The sequence below is a fragment of the Rhea pennata genome, chromosome 2 (assembly GCF_028389875.1).
Source record: "Rhea pennata isolate bPtePen1 chromosome 2, bPtePen1.pri, whole genome shotgun sequence".
Taxonomy (NCBI): Eukaryota; Metazoa; Chordata; class Aves; order Rheiformes; family Rheidae; genus Rhea; species Rhea pennata.
The window spans coordinates 45578231-45594113 of record NC_084664.1 but is presented as its reverse complement, the minus strand read 5'-3'; the positions used below and the strand labels follow the sequence as shown (position 1 = coordinate 45594113).

At 41.8% G+C, this 15883-nt stretch overlaps 2 protein-coding genes across 3 annotated transcripts in view; one reads left to right on the top strand and one right to left on the bottom strand.

The window, feature by feature from the left end:
* STT3B (STT3 oligosaccharyltransferase complex catalytic subunit B) overlaps positions 1-3928 on the bottom strand; it is a 51119-nt gene extending 47191 nt beyond the window's left edge. Inside the window, exons 1-2 of one of the 2 annotated variants that reach the window (XM_062569363.1) lie at positions 3679-3928; positions 3483-3630 (exon numbers count right to left, since the gene is read on the bottom strand). In XM_062569363.1, the coding sequence (XP_062425347.1) occupies positions 3483-3630; positions 3679-3763 (233 nt within the window). In that variant the 5' untranslated portion in view covers positions 3764-3928. Of the gene's footprint in view, positions 1-3482 lie in introns of both variants that reach the window. The other variant, XM_062569362.1, reaches the window with a different exon arrangement.
* A 365-nt stretch (positions 3929-4293) lies between these two features.
* Positions 4294-15883, top strand: part of GADL1 (glutamate decarboxylase like 1) — a 240086-nt gene continuing 228496 nt past the window's right edge. The window contains exon 1 of the mRNA XM_062567847.1: positions 4294-4405. Coding sequence (XP_062423831.1) covers positions 4381-4405 — 25 coding nt within the window. The 5' untranslated portion in view covers positions 4294-4380. The remainder of the gene's footprint in view (positions 4406-15883) is intronic.

Sequence of the window (15883 nt, the reverse complement as noted above, 5' to 3'; positions counted from 1 at the left end):
GAATGAATGTTACTATTTCAACTGCACTCACTGAAGACACTATTGATGCAACTCAGGTTAACGTTTTGCTTAATATCAGTACCAGAGTGTGACAGGGTGCAACTGTCTGGTTATATGTATATATTTATATGTATGTGTGCATGTATGATAACAGTGACCAAATTAAATTGCCTATCAGCATGCTGGAGCTGTACACTAGACACAAATGGTTACATAAGAAGTACACCAGTCCCTATTCAAGCATCAACATCTTTGATCGCCTTGTATCAGCAGCCACACTGGCATTTAAGGCAATGTTTGAAAAAAGGAATAACCTATCTTGACAACAGAGTTAAGACACACTTGAACATTCATGAAAAGCTTTCACTGTGCACTTGCATGCATGTAGCACAGAAATTACGGTGCCTTTGGTCCACCCAACTGCCAAACTAGCCAACAGTTTAACCAAATAGCAGATGCGAAACCAGCCCATCTCAATACAGCATCACCATCTAAGTTTCAAGTTCCTGGCCCGACAATGAAGCTAGATACTGAAGCCACGTTAACAGCTGAGCATGGCTTACAATTAGCACTCACTGACTGTATGTATCAACTCACTTGACCTGACAGTTGCCAAAAAAAACAAACCCCCCCCCCACACACACACACCAAACACCCCACCACACACATTTTTCAAAGGCCAGCTCAAGTACAGTAAGTAACAAAGACACAGGCAATAAATCTAGACAAAGCAGCAACACTATATGAAAGAGGTATTAAGCATAGAAGAAAAACAGTAGTACTAGTAACTAGTACAAACAGGACACAAGCTTATAAGGCACTACAATGACAACAAAATACCTCCCTTCTCCCCCCCCCCCCACCCCCAGGCATTGTAATAGAGCTAGAGTGGCTTTTGTTCTCCACTGTTCTGGACTACTGTATTACATTCTGGTCATTTCTGACAAAAAATGACAAACAGAATACGGGTCAGAGCTTAGCTTTCCAACCTCCCCCCTCCCCAGATCAAAACTAAATCCAACCATCAGCAGAGCACAATTTACAATTTGAAATGGATATTAAAAATCAAAGGTGGTATTCAATCCAAAGAACATACAGAAACCCAAAAGCAAGCCTCCCTCTCTCCACACCCTATATCGCCTTTGTTTCTTACATCCATATCATAAAATTGGATTCTTAACTAAAGGAAAAAGCTATCTATACCCTAAAGGCAACACTGTTTATCCTTTCAGAAGGATATTAGATTTGCCTAATGCTCCCCATTTTCTCAAATATACTGCAGCTCCCTCTCTCGATTACAGACGAATAATAGAGAAAAGATGGCATATCAACAGATGCACCTTAAGGCAATTCAAGAAGCCCCATAGAAGTTTGACTGAAGAAGCCAAAAATGGCAAAACTATGGAACTGTTCTACCAAAGGTTATGGCCGCTATCCTGAAAAAAAAATGTCCAGTTTACCTGCATAAGCAGTTAAGGAAGTGGTGGGGTTTTTTTGTTTGTTTGTTTGATTTCATTTTTTTGTAACTGTAGCACTGCTTCTAATCTTTCTACAGAAGCTCTTTTCTCACATTAGATTCAGACTTGTAAGATCCTTTTAACTATGAAATACTCTAGCTACTGAATGGTATTTAGGAGCAAGAACATTTTTACTCTTTTCACCAAGATTACTGCTGCAATAGAAATGCTGTTTTTTTTCCCCATGTTTCCTTAGTTTCTACCATTTTAGGTTCTTTCCAACCAATTAACTTAAGTGCATTTGCCTTCACCATTTCTGGCATGCAGCAACATGACATCGGCACAATTCTTGACATTTCAACTGCTTCCCACAGAGACCTGCAGAAAAAGTAGTGAGTTTTGTCAACTTCATCTATTGTCTACCTAGCAAAGTTACATCCAGCAGCATAGACAGCACTACCTTCTCTTTGAAGGCTCAGGAAGAGGACTTCACATTAGCTTACATATTGCTCAAAACCAGAAGATTATCTTTACAACCATAATTAAGTCTATGAACTGAACTCTCATAGCACCCTTTTTGAAGGCTTAGTAAGAAAAGTGGCACAACTGAACATTGCGAAATTTCCATTTATCTGAGAAGTATGAGCCTTGATTATAAAAATCAGTTAAGGTTGTATGAAAACATAGCCTGTATACTTAAGAAAAAGGTTTTTCCACGATAAAGGGGAAAGTCTTTTGTTTAGATCAAAATAGCCTTAGAAACTACCATACAGATATAATCCTCAGTTCATATTCACATTACAGATCCATTTCACTGTGCTCCCCATCGTTAGCTTTATCAATTAAAAGCTTGCATTCCTCCCATTTATTTTTGTCTACAGAAAAACACTTGAGTTATAGGCAATTATTTGAAGTTTTGAAGATAATTTTGCTTTTCCATCAGAAAGTGTTTATTACTTCATACAGCATCTAAAAACAAAGCAATCCCTTGTTCTCTACCCACTATTCGGTGCCATGATTTGTGAATGGATTACATGGAAGAAGGGGGGGAAAGAGGAAGTTGTACTTTGGAAACTGACTATCAAAGTAGAGTGCACACTTCACAGAAGTACAGTTAGAGTAGTAATTTTAGATTTAATGTCAATTTAATGGAGAATATTGTGTATTTCAGAACAAAGCACAACCTTCATCTGATTAACAATAAGACCTGAGACGTAAAATCTTAGATTAACAATACTGAACTATTTATTCTGAAGTCACTTACCATAAAGTTCTTAGAGGGGGAGGAAAAAAAAAAAAAGCCCATTCCTAGGATAACATAATACTTCATCGTCACATTCTTGCGTTAAGAAAAAGATTGCCCCACAAGCCTGGTCATCCTTCTCTCAGCCAAAAGCTTTGCTGCAAGGAATTACCGCAGCATTTCTTGATTTTTTGTAAGGAATGGTTCCAGTCCCGTCCAACTGGGAACGAACCGGCAGCTTGCATAGGAGTGAAAGTAATATTGGGGGCGGGGGGAGGAGGGAGTCAGATGCGTGGGAAGCGGCAGAAGTCCTTGGGCTCGTGAAGACAGCTTTAAAGCACCTGGCGGTATATCAATGTCACCCGCTGCACTGTAATCCCTCAAGTCACTTTTATGAAGATTACTTCCTGCAGCGCATTCCTTCCCCGGCCAGGAAGGGCTCTAACCAAAGACCACCGGGAGCAGCGGTGCCGCACATCTGGCGACCAGCGCCGCGACAGGCGGGCTGCACGCCCAAGCGTCAGGGCGCAACTCGGACGGCTCCTCCACCTGCCCGCCCGCCCCGAGCCCTCTGCACCCGGCCGGCCGGAGGGTCCCGCCGCCTCCAGCCCGGCGCGGCGCGGCGCGGGGCCGGGGGCGGCCCCCTCGCAGGCAGCAGGGCAGAGGAGCCGCCCCGCGGCCGGCGCACGCGGCTTTCCGCCCCGCGGCCCGCTCCGCCGCGCCCCTCGGCGGCGCCGCCCGCCCGCCCGCCGGGCCCCGCGCCCCGTCCCGCCCGCGCTCACCAGGGGTCGAACTCGTGGATGATGCTCTCGAAGCGGATGACGGCGAAGAGCCGGGAGCTGAAGCCGGCCAGCCAGGCCAGGAAGAGGATGGTGAAGGAGAGCAGCGACTGCCAGCCCGCCGGCTGCGACAGGCCCCCCGACAGGCCGCCTCCGCCCGCCGGGGGGCCCCCGGCCGCCGCCGCCGCCGCGCCGCCGCCGCCAGCCCCGGCGCGGCTGTTGAGCAGCGCCACGGAGTTGGCGGCGGGCTTGTGCTTGCTGTCGGGGGCCGAGTGCTCCGCCATGTTGTACCCGGGGCTCCCTCGCTGCCTCTCCGCCTGGCGCGTGCGGGGAGGAGGCAGAGAGCGGCGGGGGGGGGGGGGGGGGAAGGGCAGGGGGAGGGAGGCTCGGCAGGGCAGGGCAGGGGAGGCGAGGGGAGGGGCAGGGCCCGCCCGCCCGCCGGCTCGTCCGTCCGCTCCCTCCGCGCTCCCTCAGTGCCTCCCCGCCGCCTCGCCGGGCCGGGACCTGCCTCCCGCCGCCGCCGTCACCATGCCAGTGCGGCGGGGGGGAGGGAGAGGGGGGGCCGCAGGGCGCGCGGCGCGGGGGCGGGGCCAGGGACGAGCGGGGCGGGGCTAGGCTCGAGGCGGGACTGCCCGAGGCGGCGGCGGCGGCGCGCGCGCGCGCGCGGGCGGGCAGGGCCGGCGGGAGGGGAGGCGAGGGGCTGAGGGCGCGCGACGCCGGCGGGAGTGTGGGGGCGGGGGCGCGCGAGGGCCCGCGGAGCGGCGCCTGGCGAGCGAGCGGTTTGACATTGCCGCCCTCCCGCGCGGGAGGAGGTGCGCGGGGAGGGGCGGGGCTACGGGGAGAAGGCCCGGGTGGCGGAGGAGGAACCAATCCCCGCCGGAGCCGTTCCAACAGGAACTCCATGACGGCCTGTCACAGAGCGACAGGTACTTAAAAGGGGCGGGGCGAGGCCAGGTAGCCAATCGGGGCGGCGGGGAGGAGGGCGTGGCTGCGAGCGGGGGTGGGATGCGCTCATCGCCTGCCATTGGCAGGTCAAGAAAGGGAGGGAGGTGACCGGTGGCGGTTTGATCCAGTCAGCGCGAGGCGGTGGGCGCGGCGTGCAAGTCACGTGAGGGCGCGGGCGCTGTCAGTAGTGGCGAGCCCCTTCGGCGGCTCCCGGCGTAGCGCCAGGGCGCGGGGGTGCGTGTGGGCTGGCCCCCCCCCCCCCGTCCCCCCCGCGGCGCCGGCACCGCTCCCGGCGTGCTCTGCGCGAGGTCGTCGCCTCTCCTCTTCGCTCCGGCAGCGCCGTGGCGTGAAGCATGCTGGGAGTCGTAGTCCGCGGCGTGAGGGCGCGCTCGTGCGCCTCAGAGCGCGGCGGGCGGCTTCAACGGCTCTAACGGCTCCGGCGGCTCTTGCTTGCCGGGCAGTCGTCTTGCGGCACTGGAGTGGCACTCAAGCAGCTTAGGAGGAGTAGTTAAAGGCCAGGCTTGCCCTGGCTGAAGTCTTGGATGGCTTGGTGTCCTCACCCCTGCAGCCAACGTTGGGGGTGCCTGGGCCTGCCTGCTGCTTCTGGGAGCTCTCCAGTTCCATGTTGGTGCAATGGCTGACAAACAGAAGCTTTAGGGGGGTTGTTTAGTGTGATTTTCTTTATTTATTTATTTTTGTTTTCTGCATTTCCATTATGAAATGCTATTTGGTAATCTCTTAATTTCCTTAAATGTTTTGTAAAACCCACAGTTATAAGGACAATCTGAAGAAAACTAGTAAAGTTTTGAGGTCTTGCCCTTACTTTTTTGAGTGGTCACGATAAGCAGGACTCTTGCAAATGCTCAGCCTTGCCGGCCTTTGTTCTAATTAACAACACAGAGATGGCAGAAGGCCATGTGCTTTAGAAACGTATGGTACTAAGCACATTCAAAATGAAAATGCACGGTGTTAAAACCACATATACCACAAATTCCTTTTTTGGCTCTACTATATGAGCGCTAGACGTTCCTCTTGATACGCAAGCCCAGCTTGTCAGAGGGCCTGAAGATTTGCAATTCAATTTCACTAGACTCTATCGAGACTACACTTTTCAAAATTGGGCCTTAGCTGCCTAAATAATTCTTACTACTCTAGTAATTTTTTATTTGCTGAAAGAAGAAAACAATATCTTTCTTTGTAAGCAAAATGCTATCCTTTCTATTACAGTTTTTTTTGTGAAAAGCCCTGTTTAGCAACTCCTAATAGTTGCTAGATCATGTAACTATTTTTCCTCAATCCTTGCGTTATTTTGCAGCTTGGTTATTTTGCAGCTGTAACCAAACTGAAAAGTTTGAAGCAAAGTTAATGTACTGTGTGGTTTGTGCACGTGTGAAGATTAACACTTGGATATAATATTGTTCCTAAAATAGTCCATTTTTAAAATTTTTTACAATAAGGTCTGGTAACCTCTAGAAAATTGTAAGGTTCAGTTTTGCTGAATCTGTCTCTTAAAAGGCTATGTTTAATTTTTTTTTTCAGTGTTACGTTCGCTGCTGCTCTTGTTAAAATAGGCTAATAATATATCCAAGAGGAACAGGCTAATAATATATCCAAGAGAAATTAAGTTAGACATTTGCCCCTTTTCTAGTCTTCTCTATGAGATTTGTCTAATGAGCTGAGCAACTGGCATTTCAAGTGAAGGATTCCTTTTTTAATTGGCTCATGAACAGAGAACATGTGTGATAGAAATTTGCAACTATCAAGTGTTTTCTAAAATGCATTGACGATTTTGCAGCATATTCAATCCTGGGCTGCTGTTCTGAAATGACAATGTGGTTCTCCCATTCTAATAGTTTGAGTCCTGTCTTTTGGCAACAGCAGTTCAGGTTTAATGCTGAGGAAGAGGAGCTGCTTTAAGTTGTTTATGGGAGACCTTTTATCTTTTTCCCCCCCTCCTCCAACCAAAACCATTTCTCTAGTTGTTGAGGAGTCAGATGGGGTTGGTGATGCACATTGATGTGGGAGAATGTGCATATCAGTGCTGCTTTTTTACATCAGTTTTAATATCAATGTTAACTTGTTTTTATTAGGATTTTTTTTATTTAAAAATTGTTGCTGGTCTTGGTATGGATGGAGTTCTGCAGTGTTTACTTTAAATTTCACTGCTATAACTTACTTGCAACAGTGAGGTTTTCTTATTTTAACTATACTATATATTTTACATAGTATATTTACTATATATATTTTAACTATACTGATTTAACGAGAGTTAAATCAGATAATTTTCTAAGACTAGATGAGCCCAGAGGGGCTTGATTTATTTGAACGCTAACTAATGGTAAACTATTTCCTTGTCCCTGGTAACAAATGATATTGTTGCATATTCATTTTCAAACCAGTCAGAAGTCTGTACTGTTGCATACCGTAAGAGTTCAGGTAATGAATTTTAGTGTTGGCAAAAGCATAGATCTAGTAAAAGCTTTTATTAATGTTTCTGTAAATATATTATTTGAATTTTTGTTTGAAATAAGATTTATTAGTCTCACAATAAATTTGATCAGATACACATAGATCAAAATTCATAGCGTGTTATAGTTAGATGGAAGGATTCAATGATTTTGTCATTGTTGCCATGACAGAAAGGTAGAGTATAGTTCTTTAGAGGAGATGCAAAACTTGCCTACTGAACAACTGCATTCAACCTGTAGTTGTTGCAGCTTGATGGGATAGAGATATCTCTTTTTTCCTTTTATCCTCTTGTGTTCTTACTTTTTGTTTTAAGGTAATTTGGTTTTATTTGTTCCACTCTGTGTGGTGATGTTTTCTTTGTGTATAAAAAACAAAACCGTCCACATTAGTGGTTGAGGAGTTGAATTTGCCTAACAACCATGAGCCATTTTGCATATGGGAGATCACTTCCCTAATCTGATCTTGCAAAATAATATCTGTATACCATAAGGAAAAAACCCCAATCTTTTATTTAATTTTCAAAGATTCTTAACAATGGAATTATTAGGGGGATAATGTCAAGTGCAGAATTCATGTTACAGTTGTATAAATTGAAGAATCTTGAATGTTGTGGATCTGCAATTAATCAGGGAAATGTTGGATGAGAACTCATTTCTTAACAAAGTTACCATATATCACTGACATTCAGCCTGCTATTGAAAGAATGGTAAATAAAATTCATGCAAGAGAAGCTGGACATAGCTATGTAATGAAGTATTAATCAGAAATACAGACTTAGGGTTGGGGAGAACAATTCATACTTTTCAGCAAGCTTTATTGGCAACAGCTCAGGATGGTTTATAAGCAGGAGTAGCTAGGTGCCCCTGTTAAGAAAGCTTCAAAGACCTGTTCTGGTTTGTGATGGATAAAAGAGGTTCTTAAACAGTCGTTCTAACTTGATTGTCTTGTTGATGAATAAGTTTGTAGGTTTGGTGTTAAAATTTTTGTGAGTGGCTTTAGTAACTAATGAAACAATACTTCCTAGACTAAAGGATATTACAGTGTAAGCAGTACAATGCTGCATAAATTAATATGCTTGGTTTCAGTGATTGTGTTCAGTTTATAGCCTGGATGATCATCATTGAAAAATGTGCTTAAACCAAAGAAAACAGAACATGAGGTTTTTAAGGGTAATTATGTACAATAGTATTTAAAAAAATAGTTATATAATAGACACTATCTAAAGAGAGAAAATGCACAAATCTAAACTAATCAGTTTAATTAAGCAGGTGCAACCCTTTTGCTGGAAACGTTTTATATGGAAACATGTAAGTGGCTTAGCCAGTTGTAAACTGATGTAAGAGTGTCTACAGGTGGGTTTGCACCTGTGTAACTGTAATAACTTTTTAAATTGTTTTGAATTAAACTGGCACAACTGTTGCATATAGACAAGGCCTTAGTCTAGCATGTAGTTCAACAATAGCAGTAGACGCTTGACTTACTGTTTATGGTGTTCTACCATGATTTCCTTCTTCATTTACAAGAATTTTAAAATGTGTTGCTTGTTCCTCTTCTTCTCCTGCCTTAATTCTCCACTTAGTTTCTTTTCCCTGTGACTTGCAGAGCAATTAAAGGTACCTCCAGTTTGCATACATCAACCTGCCAGAAATCACAAAGGAAGTGGCAGGACTCAGTACTTTTTCCTTTTCCTTAGCTAGCTCCTGGCATACTCTTCTGCTGCCAGCACCTTTTGCATCAACCTTATCTTCCCTTTCTGAATGGAAAACCAGGATTTTTTCCTCTGGCAGACTTATACCAGCTCTTCCTTTGTCACAGTAACTGAGTTAGAGACACATACTGATTCTTTCTTTAAATAAATAAAATACTATACTCAACATTATGCATATATATGCCTATATATACAGTTTGTATACATACATACATATATACGTGTGTGTATTTTCTCTCTCTCTCTGACATACCCTCCTCTGACATTTAAAACTTGTGGACCTCTGAAGTAAATTTCTCAGTGTTGTGTCCTGTTATCACTAGTGTTTGGAAGTACCTTAGTCAGTGCTTGGTTGTTCTTGGCAAATGCTTCAACCAAGTGTTATTGCAAAATGTGTATTGTGTTTTCCTTCTGCTAAGAAGGAATGTGCTTCTTAGGGATGATCAGCAAATGAAAAGGCCATTTACTTCAGGGATATCTCAACATGGCCCCAACAAACAGCTGAAGAGTGACATTTAGCACATAAATGCCAGGTCCCCAAAAGTTACAGATAACTGGGTCTTTGGGACATCAAAATACTAAAGGACCCAGCTGGAAAATAAAGCTGGCCAGTGGAGAATGAAGTAAGATATGTCTCTATTTTAAGTATATGGGATTTGGTACTCCTTAATTGCAATTAAAGTGAACCTTGTCACTATACTGGAGTGAAGGTGGAAGGGAAAATGCAAGAAAAAGGCATTCTGCTGTTAGCTTTAACACCAGTTGCAAGTTACAGTGTGAGAATAGATTCATGGAAACTTAGACTGGAGAAGAGGGAGAGAAAAGAATGATGATGATTTGGATGGTGTTTTTTAAAGCCTGTTGAGACCTGTGTGAGTTTGTTAGTAGGATTTCTATCACCTTTTAGTTGTATTTTTCTTCATTGTCTTGGTCATCAAAACATTCCACATGTTTCTGATATCAACTGAATGCTGGGGAAGGGAAAGAGAAGAGGGTATCACTTGCATATTGCCTGTAAGCTGTTCCCATGTTTCTTCAAGGTTTAACTCTTCTGATTTTATTTTGGCTCATAAATTTCAGCAAGTTGTTTAACTTGGAAAGCTTTTTGCAGTACTAAAAATATTGTCTTCAGTGCATTAACTAATACATGTGGAAAAAATTTGAAGATCATACAATGTAATGTCAGCAAAGAATTCCCTACTATGCCTGAAAAATTTTAAGTGCTATGCGTTTTTTTTCCCATAATCGTATTTAGAGTCTAAATGTACCTAGCTTGGAGGAAAGTGAAGTAATTTTACAGAGGATTTTTTTCCAGTATTTTTCTATTCCTAGTAATTCAGACTAAATGTTTCCCCTTGCTTCTTTCTAGAATCTTTGCAGATACTCTTCTAGTCAATTCCTGCATTAGTAACTGCATAAGAATTGCACAAGAATTTAAGTGGTTTTGTTGTGGAGTGAACTGTGTCTAAATTCACAATGCCACACAAAACAGGAATTTATGGGTGCTCTGGCATAATGTAATTTCAGCTGATCCTCGCATATAGGTCTGAAATGAGGACTCCAGCATTGTCAAGAATAGAATTCAGCAATGACTGTACTTTACATTGAGCTTGAATATTTTGGCAGCTGCAGTGGCATCAAATAATATGACTGCTTCACAACTGCAAAAATTGCTCTACTGCAGAAAAGTTACAAAGAGGCATTTAATAACTTCTGTATGTGTATAAGTTGAGGACACTATACTCTGTAATATTTAATCTGCGTCATCAGTTCTTTCCACAGGAATCTCTTATTAAATGACTGTAGCACTTTAATGCTAGATTTATTGCTGTCCAGTTGAACTTTCTGGCATGTTTTAAACTTTTTTTTTAATTGTAGATGTATCTGGAACTGTGAACCTTAAAGTTTAAAATAATTAATCGTTACTGCCAAACCTTCTTTCTGTGCATCCCTTCTTTAACTATTTTTTTTCATATTTTTAGTTATTAGGGCATAGAAATCCCTATTGATACTTTATGCCAGTTATTGATAAGTGCTCCCAGAGTTAGAAGCCCAGTCATAGTTGCAGATTAAATTATTAAAAGAAAAAATTCTAATTTCTAAAAGAAAGCAGCTGTGTAAATCTGAGATAAAAATAATGGTGAGTTCTGTTGTGATTTTATAAGAGGTGCTGCTGTAAAAATACGACTTTGACCAGAGGATAAACTCTCCTGCCAAAGCAGTTGAGCTGTTGATCAAGTTAGACACTTGTGGGGCATGCCACTCAGATTACGTGCCTGTTGCGCGCCCTGGTTTCCTGCCTTGAAGTGGCAATCAGCTGGAGTAAGGTATTGTTATGTAACAAGCTATTTCTTAACTGCTAAAAAGCTTTTTAATGCTTCCTGGTGTGAATTGCATCCTAGAGAACTTGTTCTTGCTATTGTTTGCTCCTCTCATGCTTGCTATACTTCTGCATTTAAAAATACTTGGAGTTGCATGAAATTATCTTTACCATAAATATGCAAGGATGGCTTACAAATACTGATCTAGCAAGTCTCCGCCCTGGCCTATGCATACACACATGAGCGCTTGCATAGGCAAGCATGTTGATACTGTATCTAATTTTTGTTTTTTTGTAAAAGGAGCCAGTGTGGCTTGAGACCATTTAAAGTTGCCTAGACCTGTTAATTCTTACCTCATTTTTGCTCTTTTGTGAACTAGCCCAGATATGCACTGGTTTTGCACAAAGAGCTATGTTCAGTGCTGCCTTAGCCTCTTTGTGCCAAGGAGATCTCCAGGTAGGAATAGCTAAACTGTTGATCTTCAGAATTGTGTGGGTGAGAGATTGAGGAATCTTCCAACTGTTCCCTCTACTGATGCCTAACGCATGTATTGTCATATATAATATCCAAGCATTATCCTGCTCAGTAGCCTTTTCTGTCCCACAACCCACAATGTCAGACATGCTGTCAGACATGTCAGACATCCAGACTGTATTACAACTCCCATGCCTGCTCTCAACTTCTGCCATTTTACATGCAGTGTCATAAAGAGTTTATCAGTTTTCATCTGGGAGAGATGTGTTTTGTGAGTGTAGGTGTGGGTGTTTGATTGTCTCGTTTTAGTCTTTCAGGTGTACAGAATAAAGTAAGTGTATGCCATGTCCTGCCTCTTTTGAATATGCGCTGACATTACTCATGTCAGCAGGCTGTTAGGAGTTGTTGCTGTGGCTGAAGAGAGAACAGTTCAGACATTTTTTGTTAGTTTTATGATTTAAGGAAAGAAATCAATGTCAATGTGATGGCATTGTGGAAAAGAAATCTGTGAATATCAAAGGATCTTCTCCAACAAATTATTGTTGCAAAGGAAGTGAATCCCCAACAAATGACTGTTGCAAAGGAGGTGAAATCTGGGAGCTATATTGCTAGCTGATACTGCTATTATATAAAAAGGGGCAAATTCAGAATTAATGTCCTGACTATATCTGATCCTGAAGGACTTGATTCTGAAAGTTTCAAGTGTTCAGTAGTACTCAGAAGGTGTTTGTGAAATTGTTCTAGATTCAGGCCTGAGTGCGGAAGTTTCCCCTGCCCCCTCCCCAAAGGTTTGTACCCTCTGTATCACAGGGGGCATTGCAGGGAAGAAGCTTTAACTTGACAGATTCTGCAGCTGTGTTGAGAAAGGACATTCAGAAAGGATGGTGAGAGTTATGGATGGATAAAATACAGTCATGAATGTTTTCTACTCAGACTGTTTTCTGAAATAACATTCTGACTACATATCTAATCATTGTAGAAGTTTATCATCTTGTCGTCTAATAAGGTGCATATGGTTTCTAAGTTCACAGGCAAGCTGGTTAGAGAATGTGACCAAACTATGTGCATTGTGGTATGTTTTTGCTGGCTATCAGGAATTTTTTGATTTACTCAAAAATGTTCCTATTACATACTATTCTTGTTTACACTACACCAGAATATTCAATATTATGCTTAGAAACTGTACATATATAGAGACACACAACTTTTTCTTTGAGAATGTCATGTATTAATATCAAGAATAAGTATAGGACTTGGACTTCCTAGGTTAATGAACTTCTTTATTTTGAGAGAATACTCCCATATTCTTGACATATAAGGTTACAAGTAATCGACCAAGAGTACTAATGAAAGTATTAGTTGTTAGTCTTAATTTACTGAATTCATTTGACTTTATTCATGTGACTTCAACAGATCACACCATGATTTTATTGTGAGCAGATGATAAGATTTATGTAGAGATCATACGCAATTTTTACTGTGTTGTTAATTACTAATACTTGTAGTATGAGGCATGGTAATCTTTTCTTATTTCTGCAGCAATTACTCTCCTTCTGGAGAGAACAGTGGCATCTTTTAGTCTGTGGCTTTTCTATTTGCTTTATTAACTCAAGTTATGTTAGATAACAAGGAGGAGACTGTTCAAATGCTCTTTTAACAGAGTCAGTCTTTTTGTTAGGCTTAGGAAAATGCATTCCATTTTTGTCCCTCCACCCAATAGTGTCCTATAGTATAGTGTGCACTGTCCTAATCTGAACTGTCAAGTAGAAGTTTTATATGATGTCTTCTAATGTGATAGAAGAAAATTGTTATTAACACAGTCACTACCAGTTCTCACAGCCAGAAGCTGGGAAAGCTGTGAATACTAAGTATCAAGAGTGACTGTATTTTATTCAATACTTTATTTTATTTGAGATAGAGATACGCTTCTGAAGATCAGACAGATACTCCTCCAGAGTATTATAAGCACTGGCTGTCAGCATAATACAATTATGTTTTGGAGTACTATAGAGACTCCTAAAAATTTTGAAACACAAGGTCAAACTCTGAGTGCTTCTAGCTATGCAATTCTGAATCATATTAATTTATGACAGGAAGGATTTTTCTCTGTCACATATTAACAAAATCTGAGGAATCACAGATCCCCATTAGGATTGAAAAAAGAAATTTCAATGTTTTAGTTTTTATGTGTCCACATTCTGTTATTATCCTTTCATTCAAACAGCCAACATCATAGTACCTTGTTTCTTGACGAGGAAGCAGGCCTACTCAGTTTCCTAAGCACTGATGCAAGATAGGGCTGTAAGAAATCTGTGTGAAACTTTCCTTTCCTCCAGAATGAGAGATATATTATATTCATAACTTCTTCTGTTCTTCCTGGCCTGAGAAATGAATGTCTCTCAATGCAGGGTTTTAATTTGGCAGTTAGACATTCTTGTGTTTTATCTTAAGTTCATTTTAGAAGCAGCACTCTCATCATTCCTAACCATCACTTTTTATTAACTTTTGGGAAGCCACCCCTTTGTATATTGGGAGATTAACTGTGATTAGATTCCATTTCACTAAAGCACTGCTATGTAAACCACTTCACTTCTTGTTTAATTGCATAACAAAAAGTAGAGAGGCTTTATGTTAACAAGGAAAGAATTTAAATTTGCCCAAATGATATTATGGCTTTTCTGGGCCTTTTCATATATAAATACTGGTGTTGCCTCCTTTCTTGTTCTTACGTAGTCCTTATTTTCAGGCATCCTCAAGGCTTGAGGAATGCTCTGGAGTGATAAATAATATACTGGTAGCAGAGTTGTGAGGCTGAGTGTTCAAAACAAGCTCATCACCATATATATGTCATGAGCAAATAAACACTGCATATGCATCTAGACAGCTCTGAATTTTTGGAAAAAATACTATCTCTTAGGCCTAACATACAGGTGACAGATCTTTTTCCCATTGCAGGACCAGTTGCTTTGGTAACAATGCCTATAGATTTCAAAGTCCTGTCTGTGAATCCCCATCATGGGTTCTACCAGCAACCTCTAAGGAGTTTCCAAACGGAAGCCTAATGCCAGTCATCTTAAATCAGCTATAGATAGAGAGGTACATCTTCACTGCAAAAATTTTGGAGGTGAACAAATTGAAAAGGTTTGAAAATAGCTGCTCTGTTGTGATGTTTACTCTCTTAGTCTAGTAACCTCCTGCTGAGAGCAAGGAACTGCCCCCATCCTGTCTGCTAGGAAACAAGAGTTCACATCTAGACTGAAAGAACTAAAATCTACTATAGTGTAGTTTACTTTTTAGGTATAGAGTCTGTTTTCAATGCCTACCTCTAAAGCTAATAAAAACGAGGTTCCTCAGAGCTCTGAAGAAGAGTACTGCAGACTGACATATGTCTTAGTTTGATGGGAGATCAGCTTTTATGCTTAAACCATGTAGCACTAAGTAGTCTAAATTTCCTGCATTTTAGCTGCGTTGCAAAGGTCCCTACTGTGATACCTGAAACAGAGAGAAATAAGGCTGTGATGACAGTTGTGGAAGACTACTTCAGTTCTGGAGAAACATAAAAAGTACTTTAAATCCTTCATTCTTACCCCGTGACTATGATGAAGGGAAAAGAAAAATGCCTTTGCCCGAAGGAGCACATATGAAATCCTAATCAGCAGGAGCATTCTTGGTGCTTAGCTACCTGGTTGATCTAAGCAACTTGCCTACGGTAATAGAGTTAAGCATTTCTTGCTCTGAGTTTTCAGATTCTTTTGTAGATAGAGTTGCTTGGATTCTGAATGGGCTGTTGGGCTGTCTGAGTCCAAAATAGCAAAATGGGGGTTATGAGAGGAGAAAAAATGTAGATTTTACTGTTAAGGTTTCCATCTAGGTGAGGTGCTATGTGGATACAATTACAGTGACGTATACGTTTGACTAATGTCACTTCTGTTACATCCTTCCTAGAAGACAAGATGATGACACAGCTGGCTGTTAGTCAGGGTCATCATGACAACTTCTTGCAGAAGCAGTTTAGTTTAGATACTGGTCAGTCATTTCCTTCTATAGACAATTTTCTAGGTAAACTGTTTCAAATCTCCATTTACTAGGAAAATTACCACAAGAACTATGATTTTTTTTTAATAGTTGCAGTAGTACCTCTAGAGTTCAGATTGCCTTGAACATTTGTAATTTGGTTTTACGCCTGGATATAATGAAAGAGCCAGATTTGAGGCTTTCCTCTAGCAGTGGATGAAGTGAGACTGTCCCGTAAGTGATGGGAGCAAGGCTGCCTGCAAGTTGGGAGTGTTTCTATGCAATCCATTTTTCTAAGATCTTTTCTGGCATGTTTTCTTAAAGACTGTAATTTAAAAATTGTTGAAATATATGAGCCTTACATCAAGCAGTTAAGCTAGTATTTCGCTGTAAGTATGTGAATAGCCCCATTAAAGTGCAGAAAGCTAATCTTATGGTGAACTGTTTTGGTGGATTGAGTCACTAGGGAACTC